At 32.0% G+C, this 16352-nt stretch overlaps 3 protein-coding genes across 3 annotated transcripts; 2 read left to right on the top strand and 1 right to left on the bottom strand.

The window, feature by feature from the left end:
- Positions 1 to 865: 865 nt before the first annotated feature.
- Positions 866 to 5444, top strand: LOC127253481 (uncharacterized). The gene is made up of 2 exons (XM_051278099.1): positions 866 to 1571; positions 4792 to 5444. Exons 1-2 carry the CDS (start codon positions 906 to 908, stop codon positions 5269 to 5271), a joined length of 1146 nt encoding a protein of 381 aa, XP_051134056.1. The 5' UTR covers positions 866 to 905; the 3' UTR covers positions 5272 to 5444.
- A 5118-nt stretch (positions 5445 to 10562) lies between these two features.
- LOC127253486 (uncharacterized) lies at positions 10563 to 13873 on the top strand. The gene is made up of 2 exons (XM_051278106.1): positions 10563 to 11601; positions 13304 to 13873. Exons 1-2 carry the CDS (start codon positions 11328 to 11330, stop codon positions 13738 to 13740), a joined length of 711 nt encoding a protein of 236 aa, XP_051134063.1. The 5' UTR covers positions 10563 to 11327; the 3' UTR covers positions 13741 to 13873.
- A 519-nt stretch (positions 13874 to 14392) lies between these two features.
- On the bottom strand, positions 14393 to 15644 carry LOC127253485 (NAC domain-containing protein 90-like). The gene is made up of 3 exons (XM_051278105.1): positions 15448 to 15644; positions 15075 to 15358; positions 14393 to 14996 (listed from the first exon to the last, which is right to left on the bottom strand). The coding sequence occupies exons 1-3, from the start codon at positions 15602 to 15604 to the stop codon at positions 14682 to 14684; spliced, it is 756 nt and encodes a 251-aa protein (XP_051134062.1). The 5' UTR covers positions 15605 to 15644; the 3' UTR covers positions 14393 to 14681.
- Positions 15645 to 16352: the final 708 nt, after the last annotated feature.

Below are 16352 nucleotides of genomic sequence, written 5' to 3'. Positions count from 1 at the left end.
ATCATCACTTAACACAATATTAAGCTTTCAAATAAAAATATATTTATTTCTCATATTTAATTACTTAATTTAGATAAAAGGAAAGTGTAAAAATCAAAATCCATACCAAACCAAACACATCATAAGAAGGTCTTTTTTATTTTTATTTTATTTTATTTTAGTTGAATAAGCTCGCCAACTAACTTATCTAGAATGGATATAGTTCAAAATTTATTACTATAATAATGTAAATTTGATAATGTTAAAACTTTTAGGCAAATTAAATTTAAATGAGTTGTGTGGGATGTTCTAGTGATAAGGTTTAAATTAAAATTTTTATTTAATATCCGACTTTATTGGAATAATATATTTTTAATAAAAATAAATAAATAAATAAAATCATATAAGTTGATAATTGCTTCCACATATTTGATTACGTCAAAGAACAACTTTTAGCTGACTTAGCAATCTCCGAACAATCCCGGCCGTCCAATACAGAATCAACCGTCACGATTCTCCGCCCACATATATTCTTATCCCCGTATAAAATATGCCTTTTTAAAAAAAATTGATTCTAATAATTATTTCAAATTAAAATGAATTAGATTAATTCTTACTAAACATTTTAATTATTTATTTATGGAAATTATCAAATGGATGAATCTTTGGCCCTCGCCGAATGGCCGACTCTTCCCATTCTTTCGCCTGCGACGCAGTCTACCTGCGCGAACGAATATCCACCGTACATGTCAGCAATTTAATTTATTCCTTTCTTCTGATCCACGTATGAGATCTCTCCACGTGGAGATCTGTAAAAGGTCCACCGTAAGGCCTGCCACACCAGATTCCTACCCCGCTGGAGCATCACTATACATACCTTCGCCATTTACACACCCGCCGCCATTCGCAACCCGCAAACCGCCGCAATGGAACGACTCGACGGCGGAGCCGCCGCCCGTTTTAACAACCACCGCACACCTCCGTCGGCCGTCGATAGGTTCCTCGGGACGCGATACGAGGAATCGAGCTCCTTGCAGGCGCCGCCGCTCGAACTCTCTGAGGACGATATTTTCAGCACGCCGTCGGGGAGTTTGTCGCCGTCGCCGACTCGACGGCGAGTGAATCCGTCTCAGATCTCGGCGCGGAGCGCCGGCGGAAACGATTACGGCATATTAGCGGCTCTAAACGGCAATTCGAAGACCGGATCCGTTCCTCGATCAGAATACGATGCACGACCTGTGTTTAACCGTAGAGCCTCCGCCTTGTCGTCTCTTTCCTCTTCATTATCTCCGACTCCCGCCGCATCATCTAGAATAATGATTCCGAGGCCGCCACCGCCGCCGCCGCAAGAGGATAGGGTGAGACTTCGACATCAGTCGGCGCCGGTGAGCGTTCCGGTGGTTCCGAAGGCATTGCAGAGGAAGGTGAGGGAATTAGAAGAAGTCGTCTGGGAAGAAGAGGATGAGGAGGACAGCGGCAACGGCATGATTATGCCACCACACGAGGTGGTGGCGGCGAGGCATTCGCCGATGCTCGCTTCGTCGGTGCTGGAGGGAGCCGGCCGGACGTTAAAAGGTAGGGATCTCCGGCAGGTGCGCAACGCCATTTGGCGAAAGACTGGCTTTATTGATTGATTGGTTAATTGGTTATTCTCTATGGCTTTAGTTCATATTGGTCATTTCAATTTGTGTACATATAAGTAGGGTCAAGTTAAAGTTGTACATAAGCACTTCTCTTGAAATAATAGCTAATTTGCCATATATTTGCTCATATTCTTTTTCTACTTCATATATATGTTGTGTGAGCAATTTTGCCTTGAGTTCTTTCTATGCTATGGCTATGGAATCCCTGCTTAGCCTTGAATAATTCTGCTCTGTCATTCTAATTCCAAGAACAAGAAGATGTTTGTTTTGTTTTCCAGAATGTGAATTAGGAGTCTCAAGCTTGGATTAATGGGATAAGAATGAAAATATGGGAAAAATGCCAAATTATTGGGAACACTTACAGCTGTCGAAAGATTCTGATTTCACTCTTGGAACTAACTAACAGGGGAAAAAGTAATTTGGTAGATAAATACTTACTTATGAGTTTATTGGGGCAGTTTGCCTAACTAGGTACTATTGTGCTATCTATGTCCTTTTGTTTTAATTGGTCAGGAATAGATATGGAACTTAGTGATTAATAATGCACCTGATTGAGGCCTATGAAGAAAAGAAGAGGAAAGTAGTGAAATTTTCTTTAAATGAATTATTTTCCAATTTTGGATCATTGATATAATTGTAAGATTCAAGTGTTGAGGTGATGAAAAGCTGTTTAGATAAATATTCATTACTTATATGGAAGGTATGCATGAATATCCATGTGATAAGTTCCATGTCAGTACTTCCTATAAATTGTAAGGTTTTTCTTAATTTTGATTGTGCTACTTTAAATGTCCAAATCTCTTTGACAAGTTTGTCAGTCAGTCGGTAGAAATTGGAATTAGTGTCTGGGGATTTTTGTTTTGGTGTATTTCTGGTCATCAAAGGCAAAAAGTTATAGCTTTTGATACTGTTCTTGGTAAAAAGGAAAAGGAATACCCAAGAGGCAAGAATTAATAATAATCAAGTTTCATATTTTGTTTCCCAAGTTCCTCTGTGAAAGTTTATCTTGATTTGTGAAGGGTTTGCATTTCAGCATTAAATTGAAGAAATCAATAATAACGATGATGATGATCTTGTCAGCTTGTGATATTGATATGCCTCTCGGTACCTGTGATTGATCATTGTATTCATTTTGATACATACATGTTTCAAGTAAGTTTAACCGTGTGCCTCATCATGCTCCGGCCTCACACTCCACTTAATAAATTACTTGACTTGGCAAGAATGTGTTGTATACTTACCCAGTTTAAGCTAAATATGCCGTCTCTAGAAAGATCTCTGAAGTTGCATCTTGGTCAGTGCGAGGAGTGTGTTTTTAGAGATTTGTTGCTGTTTTTTTGGGTTGTAGCTGTATAGTAACTGAAATATATCACCCTGGATTATAAGTTCTCGTTTGGATTTTATTCAGAGGGACAAGATATAAATGGTACTTGAGCCATTTTAGTCTGATTATAATCTTTGTATCAAAAAGTTATATAAGTTTGAATGATGCGAGAAGTTATACGAGTAGATTTGATATTGTATAAGGGATAGTTGTGGCTGTGCTTTGACATGTTTTGGATTTGAAATATTTTGAATGCATAAAATTGATGTTTTGTTCAGATATCTTTGGATGTTAAGATTAGTATGTGTAAGTTGTAATAAATGATTTGGTTGACAAAGTTTATAAATTTAGAAATGGATATGTATATACGGAGGCATTTGTTTAAATGTCCAAAAGTATCGCAAGAGTAGTTCTTCTTTATGCGACACTTTGTCCTGTTCCTCTATATAAAATGAGTCAAGTTTGGAAATTACAAAACTGTTTAGGCAATACTTGTTATGCAGATGATTCCAACATGATTGGGAAGTTTTATACGACTGCTTGTAATAGCAGCAGTGTTGCGATCTTTTGGGTCCTCGGCTTTCATTTGTTTAATTGTTACGACTGCCTAATTATGTCGAATTCGCCCCTATTTTTAGACTGTTGTATGTTGCGAGGACTCATTCTCATGTGTTTTCAAACTGTATTCTCTGCTATTTCACCATGTACGTGCGCTTCTGATTCTGAGGCGTATGGTGCCAACAACTTTGATCGACAAATAAATTGCCAGCTTCTGATATCTATTGTCGGTCACTAGTAAATTGTACGTCTCTGTAGCATTTGGCACTGCCTTTCTTTTGTCTGGTGAAATTTCTTCATAATAATCAAAGTTAGGAAACTTGGTCCTACATATTTGTATCTCTGCGTTGCCCAGGTAATATTCCTTTTAGTGAGTTCACGTTAGCAATAGAAGAGAGTGACATTGCATTAGGCAGTTGACAGTGAAATTATTTTGATGCTGAGAACAGCTGTTTCTAAGATCATGTTAAGTGTGCCTAACTAGGATGTCAATTCGGACCGACCCGTTTTTTATGCCAGGCCAGTCCACGACCATATGTATATAAACCTAGAATTTATAACCAACTTATATTTTAATTTTTGTCTTTATTTTAAAAATTTATATATATATATATATATATAAAGATTTAAATATTAATTTTACATATTATATATTCTTGGTACAATTTTTTATATTAGACAATTATATCAATATTATAGATGAGTATATATAATGTACTCCCTGCGTCATTTTTCATATTTATCCGTTTCAAAACATAATATTATTGTATTACTAATATAATTAATACTCTTGCAACTTCTAATATGTATTTTATTATAAATCAATATAATATTAATATTTAAAAATTTACATGCCAAAAGTAAAATATTACTAGGAGATGGTATTAATTTTTTTCCAAAAAATATATCATAGGTATTAAAAATTGTATTGATAATATTAAAATATGTTATGTTACTATGTACAATCAATATTTGTATTGTATCTTGGAATTGTGCTGGATTTTTTAATTAAAAAAAAAATTATTATTGAATTATAAATGTTTGAAAAGAATATATAAAGAAATGCAATGTGTTTATAAATCTGAAAAATTGGGTGCTATCGCATGGTTTTGCATCGGCTAAGTTCATGAGTCTGAGTCTGAGTCTGAGATAAGCGGTGAAAATTTTATTATTTGCTACTACTAGTGCAGAATTATTTTAACTAGCAGTAGTATTTAAACTATTTTATTTATTTACAATCACTCACGTCTATGTAATATAAATTAATTAAATTATAATTTTATACAGAAATACTTTACAAAAATGGCACTCACCTTCTCGCCTCAACGGCAATTCCCCGCCGCCGTCTCCCTCCCCACCGTCTCCGCTGCAACACCGCCGCCACCATCTATCTCCGTTTCCTCCCCTAATTTCTCGAAAATTGCATTCCGGTACCGCCTCAAGTCCGCTCGTATTATCCCCAAATCGAAATCAGGCGGAGAAGAGGAAAATAGTGGGAACAGCAGCAGTGAGGAAGCGGCCCCAGCGGAGGATGAAATGAAGAAACCGGCGGCGGTGAAGGAGGAAGCGGAGGGGCTTCTCGGCGGTGTTGGTGAGGAAATTCGGGAAATTGAGTGGCCGGCGCTGGGGAAGGTAGTCGGGACGACGGGTGTAGTCCTGGCTGTTATCGCCGGCTCCAGCGTAGTTCTATTGACGGTAAACGCCGTCCTGGCCGAAATCTCCGACGGTATTTTCGCCGGAAAAGGTGTTCAAGATTTCTTTGGATAAGGATTCAAACCCTCTTTTCCCGGGTCGGGTCGGGTCGGTTACTGCATATACTGCCTTTGTTGTGTGTCCAGTGAAATATGCAGTTCTTGTGGTCATTGCTGTGAAGCATCTTTACATATTTATATGTTTGCTTAACTATTCTTTTTAGTGATTCTCTCTAATGGCGTTGCTAATTTTCTTTATGGTTTGCTATGAGATTTCTCAATTATTTGCTGCATATACTTAATTGGAAGGGTTAGAGTGTTGATTAGTCCTAATCATCATAGAAGATAGAGAGAGATACAGCACATGCTTTGACAATTACTCCTCCGTCTCTTTTGAAAGGGCCTTTTGGAGTTTTTAAATAAATTAAGAAAATAATAGAATTTCATTAGTTAGTGTACGATTATTTTTTCTAAGGAAAGAGATACTTTTAAAATGAGACGGAGGAAGTATTTGCTAATATATTTCGCGTGTTGAAATATGTATTGTATGAACTATTGTTATATGTATGGATTATTGTCATACGACCTGGTGCACATGTGCTGAATTCAATTATGTTTAGTATTAATTGAAAGTATGTGTTGAGAGTTATACTTTATACTTGTGTTTCATGAACATATCTCATATATTGAGATTAATGATATTATGGGCTATATAGACTATTGTTATGTTGTGTTAATTTCTATGTGATTAATTTGTATTATGTTATTATAACTATGTGTTGTTGACTTATGATATATATGATTTCCGTCTAGATTAGGTTTGTTGTCAGCATCGTTATGATGTTAGGCATGTCAGGAGTGCTATTATTTTTGGGGCGTAAATCTATTCTAAGATCTTGGATCGAATGAGTTAGGCCACTTTAATTAATACCCTTCTGAACATAAAATAAGATAGTCGGGACATTTCCATCCTTTGGCTTCCATTCTTGCCTCGAGAGTGGCATTAGATATGGTAATAACACATTTAAGTACTCAACATGTAACAGAGCAGGGTATCTGAAAAATCTGATAATAAAAAACTTATCAAGTTACTTATGTTGGAGTTAAGAACATTTGTGATCTTCATTCTTCATAATGTCAGTAATTGATAATTTGGATAGGTTGCTATATAAGTTTTGGTATCTTTGTCCTAACAGTTGAATGCCAGATTGTTAGTTGCAGTTCTTCTGTAATTGCACAGAATGCGGAAATTCAACAAGACCACGGCGACATATATATACATTGGCAAGCGAAAATCACCGGTAAGTGAATTAGATTCGTACTTTTTTTAGCCTTATTTCTGAAAGGAGTCTTGATTATTATATGCAAAATGAAATGTCAAAAACATTAACTACAGACATACATTTAGTTCATGAAGAACAAGATTTTGAATAATCTTGAAGTTAAGATTTCGCATTGATGCTCCTTGTTAGACTATTTTTGGAAAGATTGGGTACATTATCAGAGCTGTATAGTTTGGCTGCTTTAGCTTCGAGATAAATGCGAAAACAATAGCCCAATCAATGCTTTAGGAAGTTTTTCTTCAAATAAGGATCTCAAATGGTGATCTTGGAGGTAAAAATCAAATTGAGTATTAGTGAAATTCTTGAGCTAGATTCAAGTAGAGAAGTTCAGTACGTATAATTGTGTTTAGATACGTTTTGGAAGTATTTTGAGTTAGTATAAATTTTTTGATGAATTCTTTGAAAGCAAAGTCGTTGAAAACATAAGGGTACCATTTTGAGGGCAAAAAGAAAAGGAAAAAGAAATCGTTGTTTGGCTTGGTTAAATTGATTCATTGTACTTCTTGATCACCGCCTCCTTTTACATCCTATTTCATGTCGTAGATAACCATTTTTCGCTAGTTTGCTTAGTTTAGTCGTCAATGGTGATTCCGATGTTGAAAGAGATTAATCACTAGGTATTGATAGCATATGAATTATAGTCCAACAACATATGAAGTATAAATAAACAATATAAGGTATATGTTAGTATAATACAAATGTAACATATAAACTGACAATATATGATAATATTTTAGCACACCGTAAATGTGAGTCGAATTAATGGCCTTTCTTTGGTATCAATAATTCATTCGGCATAGGATCTACTTTTTTCGCAACTTCTATTGCGCCAATTAACTTCTTTCCGATCTATTAACCATTGTTTTTCGAGTGGAAAAAAAAATCCTTAAGAAACAAGTATTAGGAAAATTGATTGTTTTGCCTAACTAACTTTAAGGCTACATTAATAAAGAGCATAGATATCTTTAGTGTGATATTGGCTGGAGAATGGGCACTTCTCTAAAGTGATAGTTGTTGTTTCCCTTCGTAAAAGTAGTATGGGATGAAGTTGGATAGATAACAACTAAACTTACTTGACCGGAATATCGGTCTGTTTTTAAATTTTGTATTTAAATAATATTTGATCCGATATTTTGTTAGAAAACAATTTTTTTTTTTTTTTTCAAGAATCATAGAATGCGATAACAACTAAACTTACTCTTCTTTTTAATGTGATTCTTTTCTATGTGGGAGAAAAGACAAATCTCTGAGTGAGAGTTAATGGGGTGGATAAATTTTTTTATAAATTAAATGTACAAGTAAATGAGATATAATTATAAATAAATACAATGTTGAATAATGTAAATTAAAGGGTGTACAAAAAATTTCTATTATTAATGAAAAATTACATAGTATTTTTTTGTGTACAAACAAAATATTCGGAATCCCAAAACATTTGCTTGTTTTAAGTTTATTTTACTTTAGTGTGTTTTTTCATTCTCCTTTTTAAAAACTTTAAAAGAAGAAAAACTACTCCATCCCTTATATAACAAGGATACTATTTTTTATTTTTATCTGTCCCAAACAAGGGTCTCATCTATTAATTTAGTAATTGTACTATCTATCTAACATAATTAATACTCTTAAAATTTTTAATATATTACGCAAATGTCATTATTTTTATATCACACAACTTCAGGGCATTTTTGTCATTTTCAATATAAACCAATATAATACTAATATTTAAAAGGCTACGTGCAAAAACTAAATATTACCAGTTTTATGGGACGAAGGTACTATTTATAAACAAAAGTTTTGGAATGTAATACTCCGTCAGTCCCGTAAGAAGGATGTTATCTTCTATTTTTGTCCATTCCAAAATAAGGGTATTATTTCCTAATTTAGTAACTGTATTACCTACGTAACATAACAAATACCTTTACAATTTACAATATATTACACAAATATCCTCACTTTTATAACACACCAGACTAATAGAAGCATTTTTGTCTTTTTCATTAAAAACTAATATTTCATCCGTCTAATTTATATTGTCCTAAAGTATATTTGTACGGTTTTTTTAAGTGATTGTTTTTTTGTTATGAATGGACAAATCTGCCCTTAAGTGTATGGTAGATATTAAAAGTAATAAATGAATTAAGGGTAAAAATGTAAAATTTGTGTTAAAAAAAAAAAAGACAATAGTTGTTGAACGTCCCAAATAAAAAAGTTGATATTAATTTATGGATAGAGGGAATATAATATTAATATTAAAAAATTAATGTGTAAAAACAAACAGGGCTCTTTTTACGAACAGGAGGGAATAGCAGTATTAAAATTTATTTTCTAAACAAAATTAAGTTAAAGAAAGCATAATAATGAATGGCTTTTAAAAGCTGAGCATGGTGACAGCTGGATGATGATGATGATGGAAGAAGTGTCCATGTTATAATAAGAGTTGATGGAATTAATGTTTGTATTAAAACCAAATTTAAATAGTGTTGAAGTTAGTTGGGTGCCTACATTTATTTTATTTATTTTTAAAAATTTATTATTTAATTAAATAATTATGTGTGTGTGTTTATAGTTTGGGTTAATCCTATGTTCAGTTTCACCGTTGTAGGAGGTACTCCTACATTACCACATATATTCATACAACTAACCAATTTCGGAATTTAAACTAAGAATTTATTGTGCATTTGGTGAGAATGAAATTATAATGAAGGAAGAAAATTGTAGAGAAAAAAAATAAAAAATAAAATTACTATTTTGAAAAAATTATTTTATTTGGTAAAATAGAAATTTTAAGTGGCAAATATAAGAGAAAATTATTACTTATTCAAAAAATATTTATTTACTAAAAAGATACACAAATTAATAGTTTAAAAATATATTAATCAATATAATAAATTGTCATAAAATTCTACAATCAATTTGAACTCTCCAATAGCAATAGATGGTGTGACGATGGCGATGGAGACGGAGACGAAAGAGAAGATTTAGAGGAAAGATCACGGTCCTGTTTGTTTGGAAGATTTTACCAAAAATCTACTATTTATCCTTTTTTTTTTTTTTTTCACAAAAATATCAAATCAAATACTTATTTTTTTATTTTTTATATTATACTAAAAATTAATTTTATATTTAAAATATCACATCAACACCTGTTTATACCACATCATACCACTATTTCAATTCAAAATTTTTACTATTCAAAATAAAAAACTCTCCAACCAGCCATAGAGTGAAACTCAAATATGTCCAAATTAATACTCCCTCCGTCCCATGTAATATGGGTGTATTATTGTAAACACGAGAATTTAGGTAAAATATAATTAATAAGCAATTAAGAAATATATTAGTAAAAATAATTATAAATTAAAATTAAGATAACTAAATAGTTTAATTAAAATTTAAAAAAATTAAATTTTAAATTTTAAAATATGATTAAAGTGTATAATTAATTTTTCAAAAAAAAAGGACAAATTATGTGGGACGGACGAAAATAAAAAATAGAGACAAATTATGTGGGACGAAGGGAGTAATATATTATATATTTATATAATTGTGTAAAATTTTAATTATATATTTCTTTCAATTTTCGACTTCAATTTTCAACTCTTCTGACACATGTGCGAGTTGTGCCTGCTCCCTTACAAGTTTCAAAATTCAACCCCTACTTCGTCCTTTGTTGCTGTCGTCACAATGTTGTATGCAAGTTTTTTTGTTAAAATTAAAAATTAATTTTTGGATATTTGATATTTCTAAATAAAAAAAATATATATTTAATGCTTAACTTTTAAGTTATTTTCTATTATTTTATGATGTATAAGTTCCGCAAAAAATATGAAAAAATAATATATAATTCTCTTATGGGAAAAAAATGATTTGATAAAAAAACGGAAAATTAGGCTGTGTTTGTCTGTGAGTTTTAGTTTTTGGGTTTAGATTTTTGAATAGTAAAAAATTAAATTTGAATAGTTGTTTGATGTGATATAAATAAAAGTTGATGCGATGTTTTGAATATAAAATAAATTTGTAGTATAATATAAAAAAATAATTATTTGATTTGATATTTTTGGAGGAAAAAAAAGAATTTAAATAATAAAAATTTATGTTAAAACTCACAAAAGAACACAACCTTAGTGTTTATTTTGCCATAATAGATTATATGCTTGTAAAATCCATTTTGAACTTAGCCATTGTTCTCTCTAAGCAATCTCTCCATTGCCTTACAACATAGCAATGAATTGGTACTTTAACAAATCGATCGAGCATTCTCGGATTCATTGTCTAATAAGCGGGTTGGGTAAGAAAGTTTTAACTGATAAGACGACATTACAATAGCTCGTTGGATGTAGATACATTGTCCAATCGCGTAACTTCTAGATATTTTTGGCCTTCATGCTTTGAGGAGAGCCTATATATCGAGAAAAGTTAAGCTTAAATGTATTTGTTTGTGGGGGTTGAATTTTAACTGATAGTAAATTTTTAAATTAAAATAATTATTTCGTACGATATAAATAAATATTAAATTAATAATTTGAATATAGAATTAATCTTTGATATAATATGAAAATAAAAAATATATCTTTCGTTTGATATTTTTAAAAGATTATTTTTTTAAAAAAATAATAATAAAAAGCCCACAAACAAATACACTCTAAGAACTTACATAGATCCATATGGCCGAGTGTCTAAAGCACCGAAACATTTGTTTCTCTTTCCCTTTCGATCCACCTCAATCACTTCTTATAGTAAAGTGCCATATTGGACAAGTCATTTGCCGAAATTTTTAACATGTGTTAGAATGAACTCATCGAAAGGGACTTGGTTGTCCTTTATTAGCACCAACAACTTGTTCATGCCATTCATTTACTCCTACCTTACCTTTATGTTTATATATCAACCATTTTGCGGCCCAAATTGTTATTTTTCGATGGCGAGGATGATGTTAATCCGTGTCGCGGTTGTCTTGTTTTATGTCTTGGCTGTTGTGCAAGCCGAGGGCCTTGCAAGTCACCGTGTTGTTGTCAAGGGATTTGTTACTTGCCTTGATTGCCCTCACGGTTATGATCTCTCAGGTTTACCGTTAATTTTTATGGACATGTTGTAACTTTTTCTTGTATAATTTTGATTTTTTTAGTTTGTTTATATATAGAATCGCAAAATCATATTATTCAAACCAATACGAAGATTGTATTTATTTTGTAAAATTGTTTAAAAAGATATTTTTTATGTGAAATATAGAGAATTGTATAAATAATATAAAAATATGAGTGTGTGTAATATATTAATTTTGTGGTAAAAATGTATTTTACGAGAATTGTGAAAGAACACACCCGTAAGTTTGGGTATTGTTTGTTTGTAGAGTTTGAATTTTATGGGTATTTTGAGTTTTGAGTTTTTAATAATTAAGTAATAAAGAATGATGAAATATGGGAGAATTGATACGATGTCTTTAGTAAGTAGTTAGATGTGAAATAAAAATCATGAACAATAACTAGTAAAAAAAATAGCGAGTGTAGATTTTGTAAGCCTTGGTTTTGCCTTGTATTTGTGTAGTAAGTTCTACATAAATAAATGTAGTGTTTTGAAATAGTAAAATTTTGAATTGTAATAATTATTTGATATGATTATAAATGAGTATATGATATTTGAATAAAATATATGTAATGTTATAAATAAAAATGAAATGTATTGTTATGTATGTTCTTTTGAGGGTTTGGATTTTGTATTTAGGATTTGAATAGTAAAAATTTTAAATTAAAATAATTATACGATATGATATAAATAGATGTTGATATAATGTTTTGAATATAAAATTAATTATTAACTTAATACTAAGGGCGTGTTTGGTAATTAGCTGATAGCCGTTAGCTGTTAGCCGATTCAATTAGCTGGTTTGACTAGCTGATATGATTAGCTGTTTGTATTAAAATGTTTGGTAAAATGACAATTGAGGACATTTCTATTTTATTTTTGTTTATGATATATTCAATTATGTTCTTTTGAGTATAGAATGTTTAGAATTTTTTGTTATTAGTTATTGAAAATTGTAAAAGTGTTATAAAAGTATTTATTTTTATTAGAGTTAGATTTAAAAAAATAATATATTTTTATTAAAATATATAAATAGTTTTTTCTATTGAAAATGATGTAAAATATAAAATAATAAATTTTTCGTGTATATATTTATTATGTTGGTTATCGATTAGTTCATTCTACTTATAATTTTCAATAAATTTAATTTATTTAATTTATTTTTAGTATAAAATTTATATAATGTAATTTTAATATAAAAATAAATTATTAATATTTATATTTTATATTGATTTTAATAAATTTATATATTTTACCATTAAAATAAATTTTATATAAAAATTAATTATTAAAAATTTATAAAAGTAAAACTATATTATAATAAAATATTCTAATATAATCAAAAATATATTTATTTGTGTAAAATGCATAATAAATTTTTAAGGACATATAAGAAATAAAAAAAATTTTACAGAAAAAGCTATTTGAAAAAGTTGGGTAAGTTAGCTTTTTAGCTTTTTAGGTCCAAAAAGCTAATTTACCAAACACCTAAATTAGCTTTTTGACTGGTCAAATAACTAAAAGCTGTTCAATAAGCTAAAAGCTCTTAAAAAAATTATTTGCCAAACACCCCCCCAAAGTGAAAATACATTTGTTCAAATAGTTTTTACAATAATAATGAATAGTGTGAAGCTCGATCTAAACCTACAAACAAATAGACCATTATTAATTCCCTTCCTACAGGAGTTCAAGTCCTTGTAAAATGCGAGCAGACGAAAAAGGCTGGCACAGTGGCGTATACACAAGTAGACGGCGCATTCGAAACTGAGGTTGGTTTAGACAAGGGGGAGTGTATGGCGAAAATCATGGGAGGCCCCGAACAACTCTACTATGTCGGTACGAGGAAGAATGATGCGTCGTTTCAAGTTGCAAAGTCGGAAAAATTAACAGCAACAACAACAAAAATTATTCCGGAGGCTATTCCATTCTACAAGTCGTGTCCTACGGAGGGAAAATGTGGAGACAAGAAAGAGATGAACGGCGACAGCAATGGCAACGGCGGTAATAAAGAGGGATCATATGACTCGTCGAAAACGGTTTATTTGCCTTTGCCTAGACAATGGGGACTTGCACCTTCTAGCTATTACGTGCCCTTTTTCCCCATCATTGGCATTCCTTAGAACTTACTTATTATATATGTACTTGTTATCTACGACGCATATAATAATATTATTTGTATGCCCTGCATGATTGAACAATTTGTTGTTTTTTTATGTGTAGAATGAATGATGAATAAAGAGTGTTTATTTTGCATACTTAGGTTTTTTACTAAGATCGATCCCGGCAAAAAATGATTTTTTATTTTTATTTTTATTAATGAAATATCTATTAGAGAATTACTTATTTTGAGTTTAGTTGACGAGATATATTAGTATTATAATGAGTTGTAGTGAAAAAGACAAAAATATCCCTATTAGTATTGTTTAATATAAAATAATGACATTTGTATAATATATTATAAATTATAATGATATTTATTATGTTAGATAGGTAGTACAATTACTACATTAGAAAATGATATTTATTATGTTGAATATAACTATTCAAAATCCAGAGGCCAGAATCATAATCTCACTGACAAAGTGAATAATATATTTTCCCATAGTATTGACTTTGACTTAAATCAAAATCAAACAAACACTTTTTTTTTTGTAAAAATATTGTAAACATTTATTTTTTTAACTAAAAATATAAAGAACAAATTCAATAATCATTTGGTATTCATTAAAAGACAACACAAATACAAAATTATTTAATTTTATAAATAATTGAATTGTAAAAAATAAAAAATTAATAAAAAAAGAAGTTCAAAGAACACACCGTGTGTGTACATACATCACCTAAAAGCATAAACTGTAAAGCGTGACACGGTGATAGTACCGTTTTGATTTTCTATGTTACAAGTTACAGCTAAAAAGTTAAAACTAAAGTCGCTATTCGTCAACTAGCGCTATTTTTCATCGAGAAACACGATTTTAATTTGAAAACCCGCTTTTATTAAGGTTTCAAATTACCTTCAAATCGGCGTGATCAGATTGTTCGTACTCGTAACCGCCGTCCGTCACTGCAACAACGAAGCTTCTTCATCGATAGGTTCGATCAATTTCCTCATCCATTCATCGTCGATCATCATCGTTTCCTCTTCCGTGCTGCAATTTCCTCCCGAGGATGAAGTTCCTGAAGAGCTGCTTCTCTCCGGCAACTTCGCCGCCGGTGTTTCGTCCTTCTCTGAAACGGTACGGTTTTTTCCGTTTATCTGAAGTGCTACTGTTTCATGATCATCCATGGCGGCGCAGACGCGAACCGGTCGCCGATCGAAGGCGCGCGAGCTCCCCGACACTACGTAGATTCTGCAAACGGTCACTTCTTCTCTCAACTGCGAGGATTTCAGAGTTGTAGAGCTCACTCAAATAATTGCCAGACAGGTAATTTGAAATTTTCTGAATATACATACCTTAGGAATGGAAGTTTCTTCATCCAATTTAATTGCTCTGTATTCGTTCATTTTCCATTTGGTTTTAGATCCCGCTGGGGCTTTTCCTTTGTAAAACACCATTGTTTTCTTAACTCCGATGACCGTACCGTCGGAGGAGTAGACGTGGCTGAGCGAGCCGGTGGCTTTCCAGTAACCGGTAACCGTAGTTCTGCTCGGCTTTCCTCCCCGCGCTTGCCTTTCCTGCTGAGGCACGAAGAAAAACCACTGCTCGGTATCTCCATGGCAGAATTCCCCGCAGTGTTCTGTAAGTTACTAAGAAATAATCAAAATCCACATTCATTATAACCTAATTAATCCAAATCTAGAGTTGATTTTTGCGTCGAAGGCGTACTCGGTAGGTGCCACGGATCGAATTGATAAATGTTGATGAGAGGAATTACTCGATTAATCTTTGTATTGTTGTTTTGGAGCTTGTTGTTGAGGTAGAAGCTTATCAGTTCTTCTTCTGTAGGGTAGAAACGAAATCCTGCTGCTATTTCTTCCTCCATTGTTGCTCTGCTTTGCTTGCTACCTTAAGCTCTCATTAACATATATATATATAGAATTATAGATACAGTCCGTACAGACACACACAGCTCACACACTTGAAATGTATATAATCTTCGAAGTTCCAGGGACCTGAACACCAACTCCTTATGCAGATCATCTGGTGCCCGAGTCCCAGGACTTTGGAAAGTAGTGGGACCCATTTGGGGAGTTTCCGTGTAAAAGTGGAAAATTTTGCCACAGATATGCTGGCAGGAAATTCATACGCGGCATCAAGCAAAAGAGGAAGTGGTCTTGTGTTTCTGGCAACGGTCCAGGGATCTGAGGTCCTGAGAAATCTGCACCGTCAGATTGATGTGGGGCTCACACAAAATAACGGTGCCGATTACCCGTGGAGAGACGAAGAGTATCGGAATCAAAAAGGTACACCACACCTGTCAGCTCTCACAGGTAAAACGAGTTTGGTTAGGTAACGACGAAAGAGTCAATATGGATTGTCCGATGTTAAATTCTACTCCCTCAGTCACTCGGTCAATGTAATATCGGTAATTTATGTAAAATAAAATTAATAAGCAATCTAAAAATATATTAATAAAAATAATTATAAAATTTAAAATATAATTAAAATATATAATTATGATTTTTAGAAAAAATAATAAATTATACTAAACAGATACAAATAAAAAATAAGAACAAATTATGTGGATCGAAGAAGGAGGAAGTATTTTATATTAGGTTTGTTTATATTTT

This window comes from Andrographis paniculata, unplaced genomic scaffold (genome assembly GCF_009805555.1).
Source record: "Andrographis paniculata isolate CXL003 unplaced genomic scaffold, ASM980555v1 Contig51END, whole genome shotgun sequence".
NCBI classification, from domain to species: domain Eukaryota; kingdom Viridiplantae; phylum Streptophyta; class Magnoliopsida; order Lamiales; family Acanthaceae; genus Andrographis; species Andrographis paniculata.
The sequence above is the reverse complement of the archived record's forward strand: the minus strand, read 5'-3'. Positions and strand labels throughout refer to the sequence as shown.

What these genes read in the sequence shown, in the direction of transcription:
- LOC127253485 (XM_051278105.1), bottom strand. Translation starts at nt 15,604, where the DNA reads ATGGAGGAAGAAATAGCAGCAGGATTTCGTTTCTACCCTACAGAAGAA. An exon ending in CGATCCGTGGCACCTACCGA is followed by an intron (nt 15,359 to 15,447) that starts GTACGCCTTCGA and finishes AGTAACTTACAG; the next exon opens with AACACTGCGGGGAATTCTGC. An exon ending in AAGAAACTTCCATTCCTAAG is followed by an intron (nt 14,997 to 15,074) that starts GTATGTATATTC and finishes AAATCCTCGCAG; the next exon opens with TTGAGAGAAGAAGTGACCGT.
- LOC127253481 (XM_051278099.1), top strand. Translation starts at nt 906, where the DNA reads ATGGAACGACTCGACGGCGGAGCCGCCGCCCGTTTTAACAACCACCGC. An exon ending in AAGGTAGGGATCTCCGGCAG is followed by an intron (nt 1,572 to 4,791) that starts GTGCGCAACGCC and finishes AATTTTATACAG; the next exon opens with AAATACTTTACAAAAATGGC.
- LOC127253486 (XM_051278106.1), top strand. Translation starts at nt 11,328, where the DNA reads ATGAACTCATCGAAAGGGACTTGGTTGTCCTTTATTAGCACCAACAAC. An exon ending in TCACGGTTATGATCTCTCAG is followed by an intron (nt 11,602 to 13,303) that starts GTTTACCGTTAA and finishes CCCTTCCTACAG; the next exon opens with GAGTTCAAGTCCTTGTAAAA.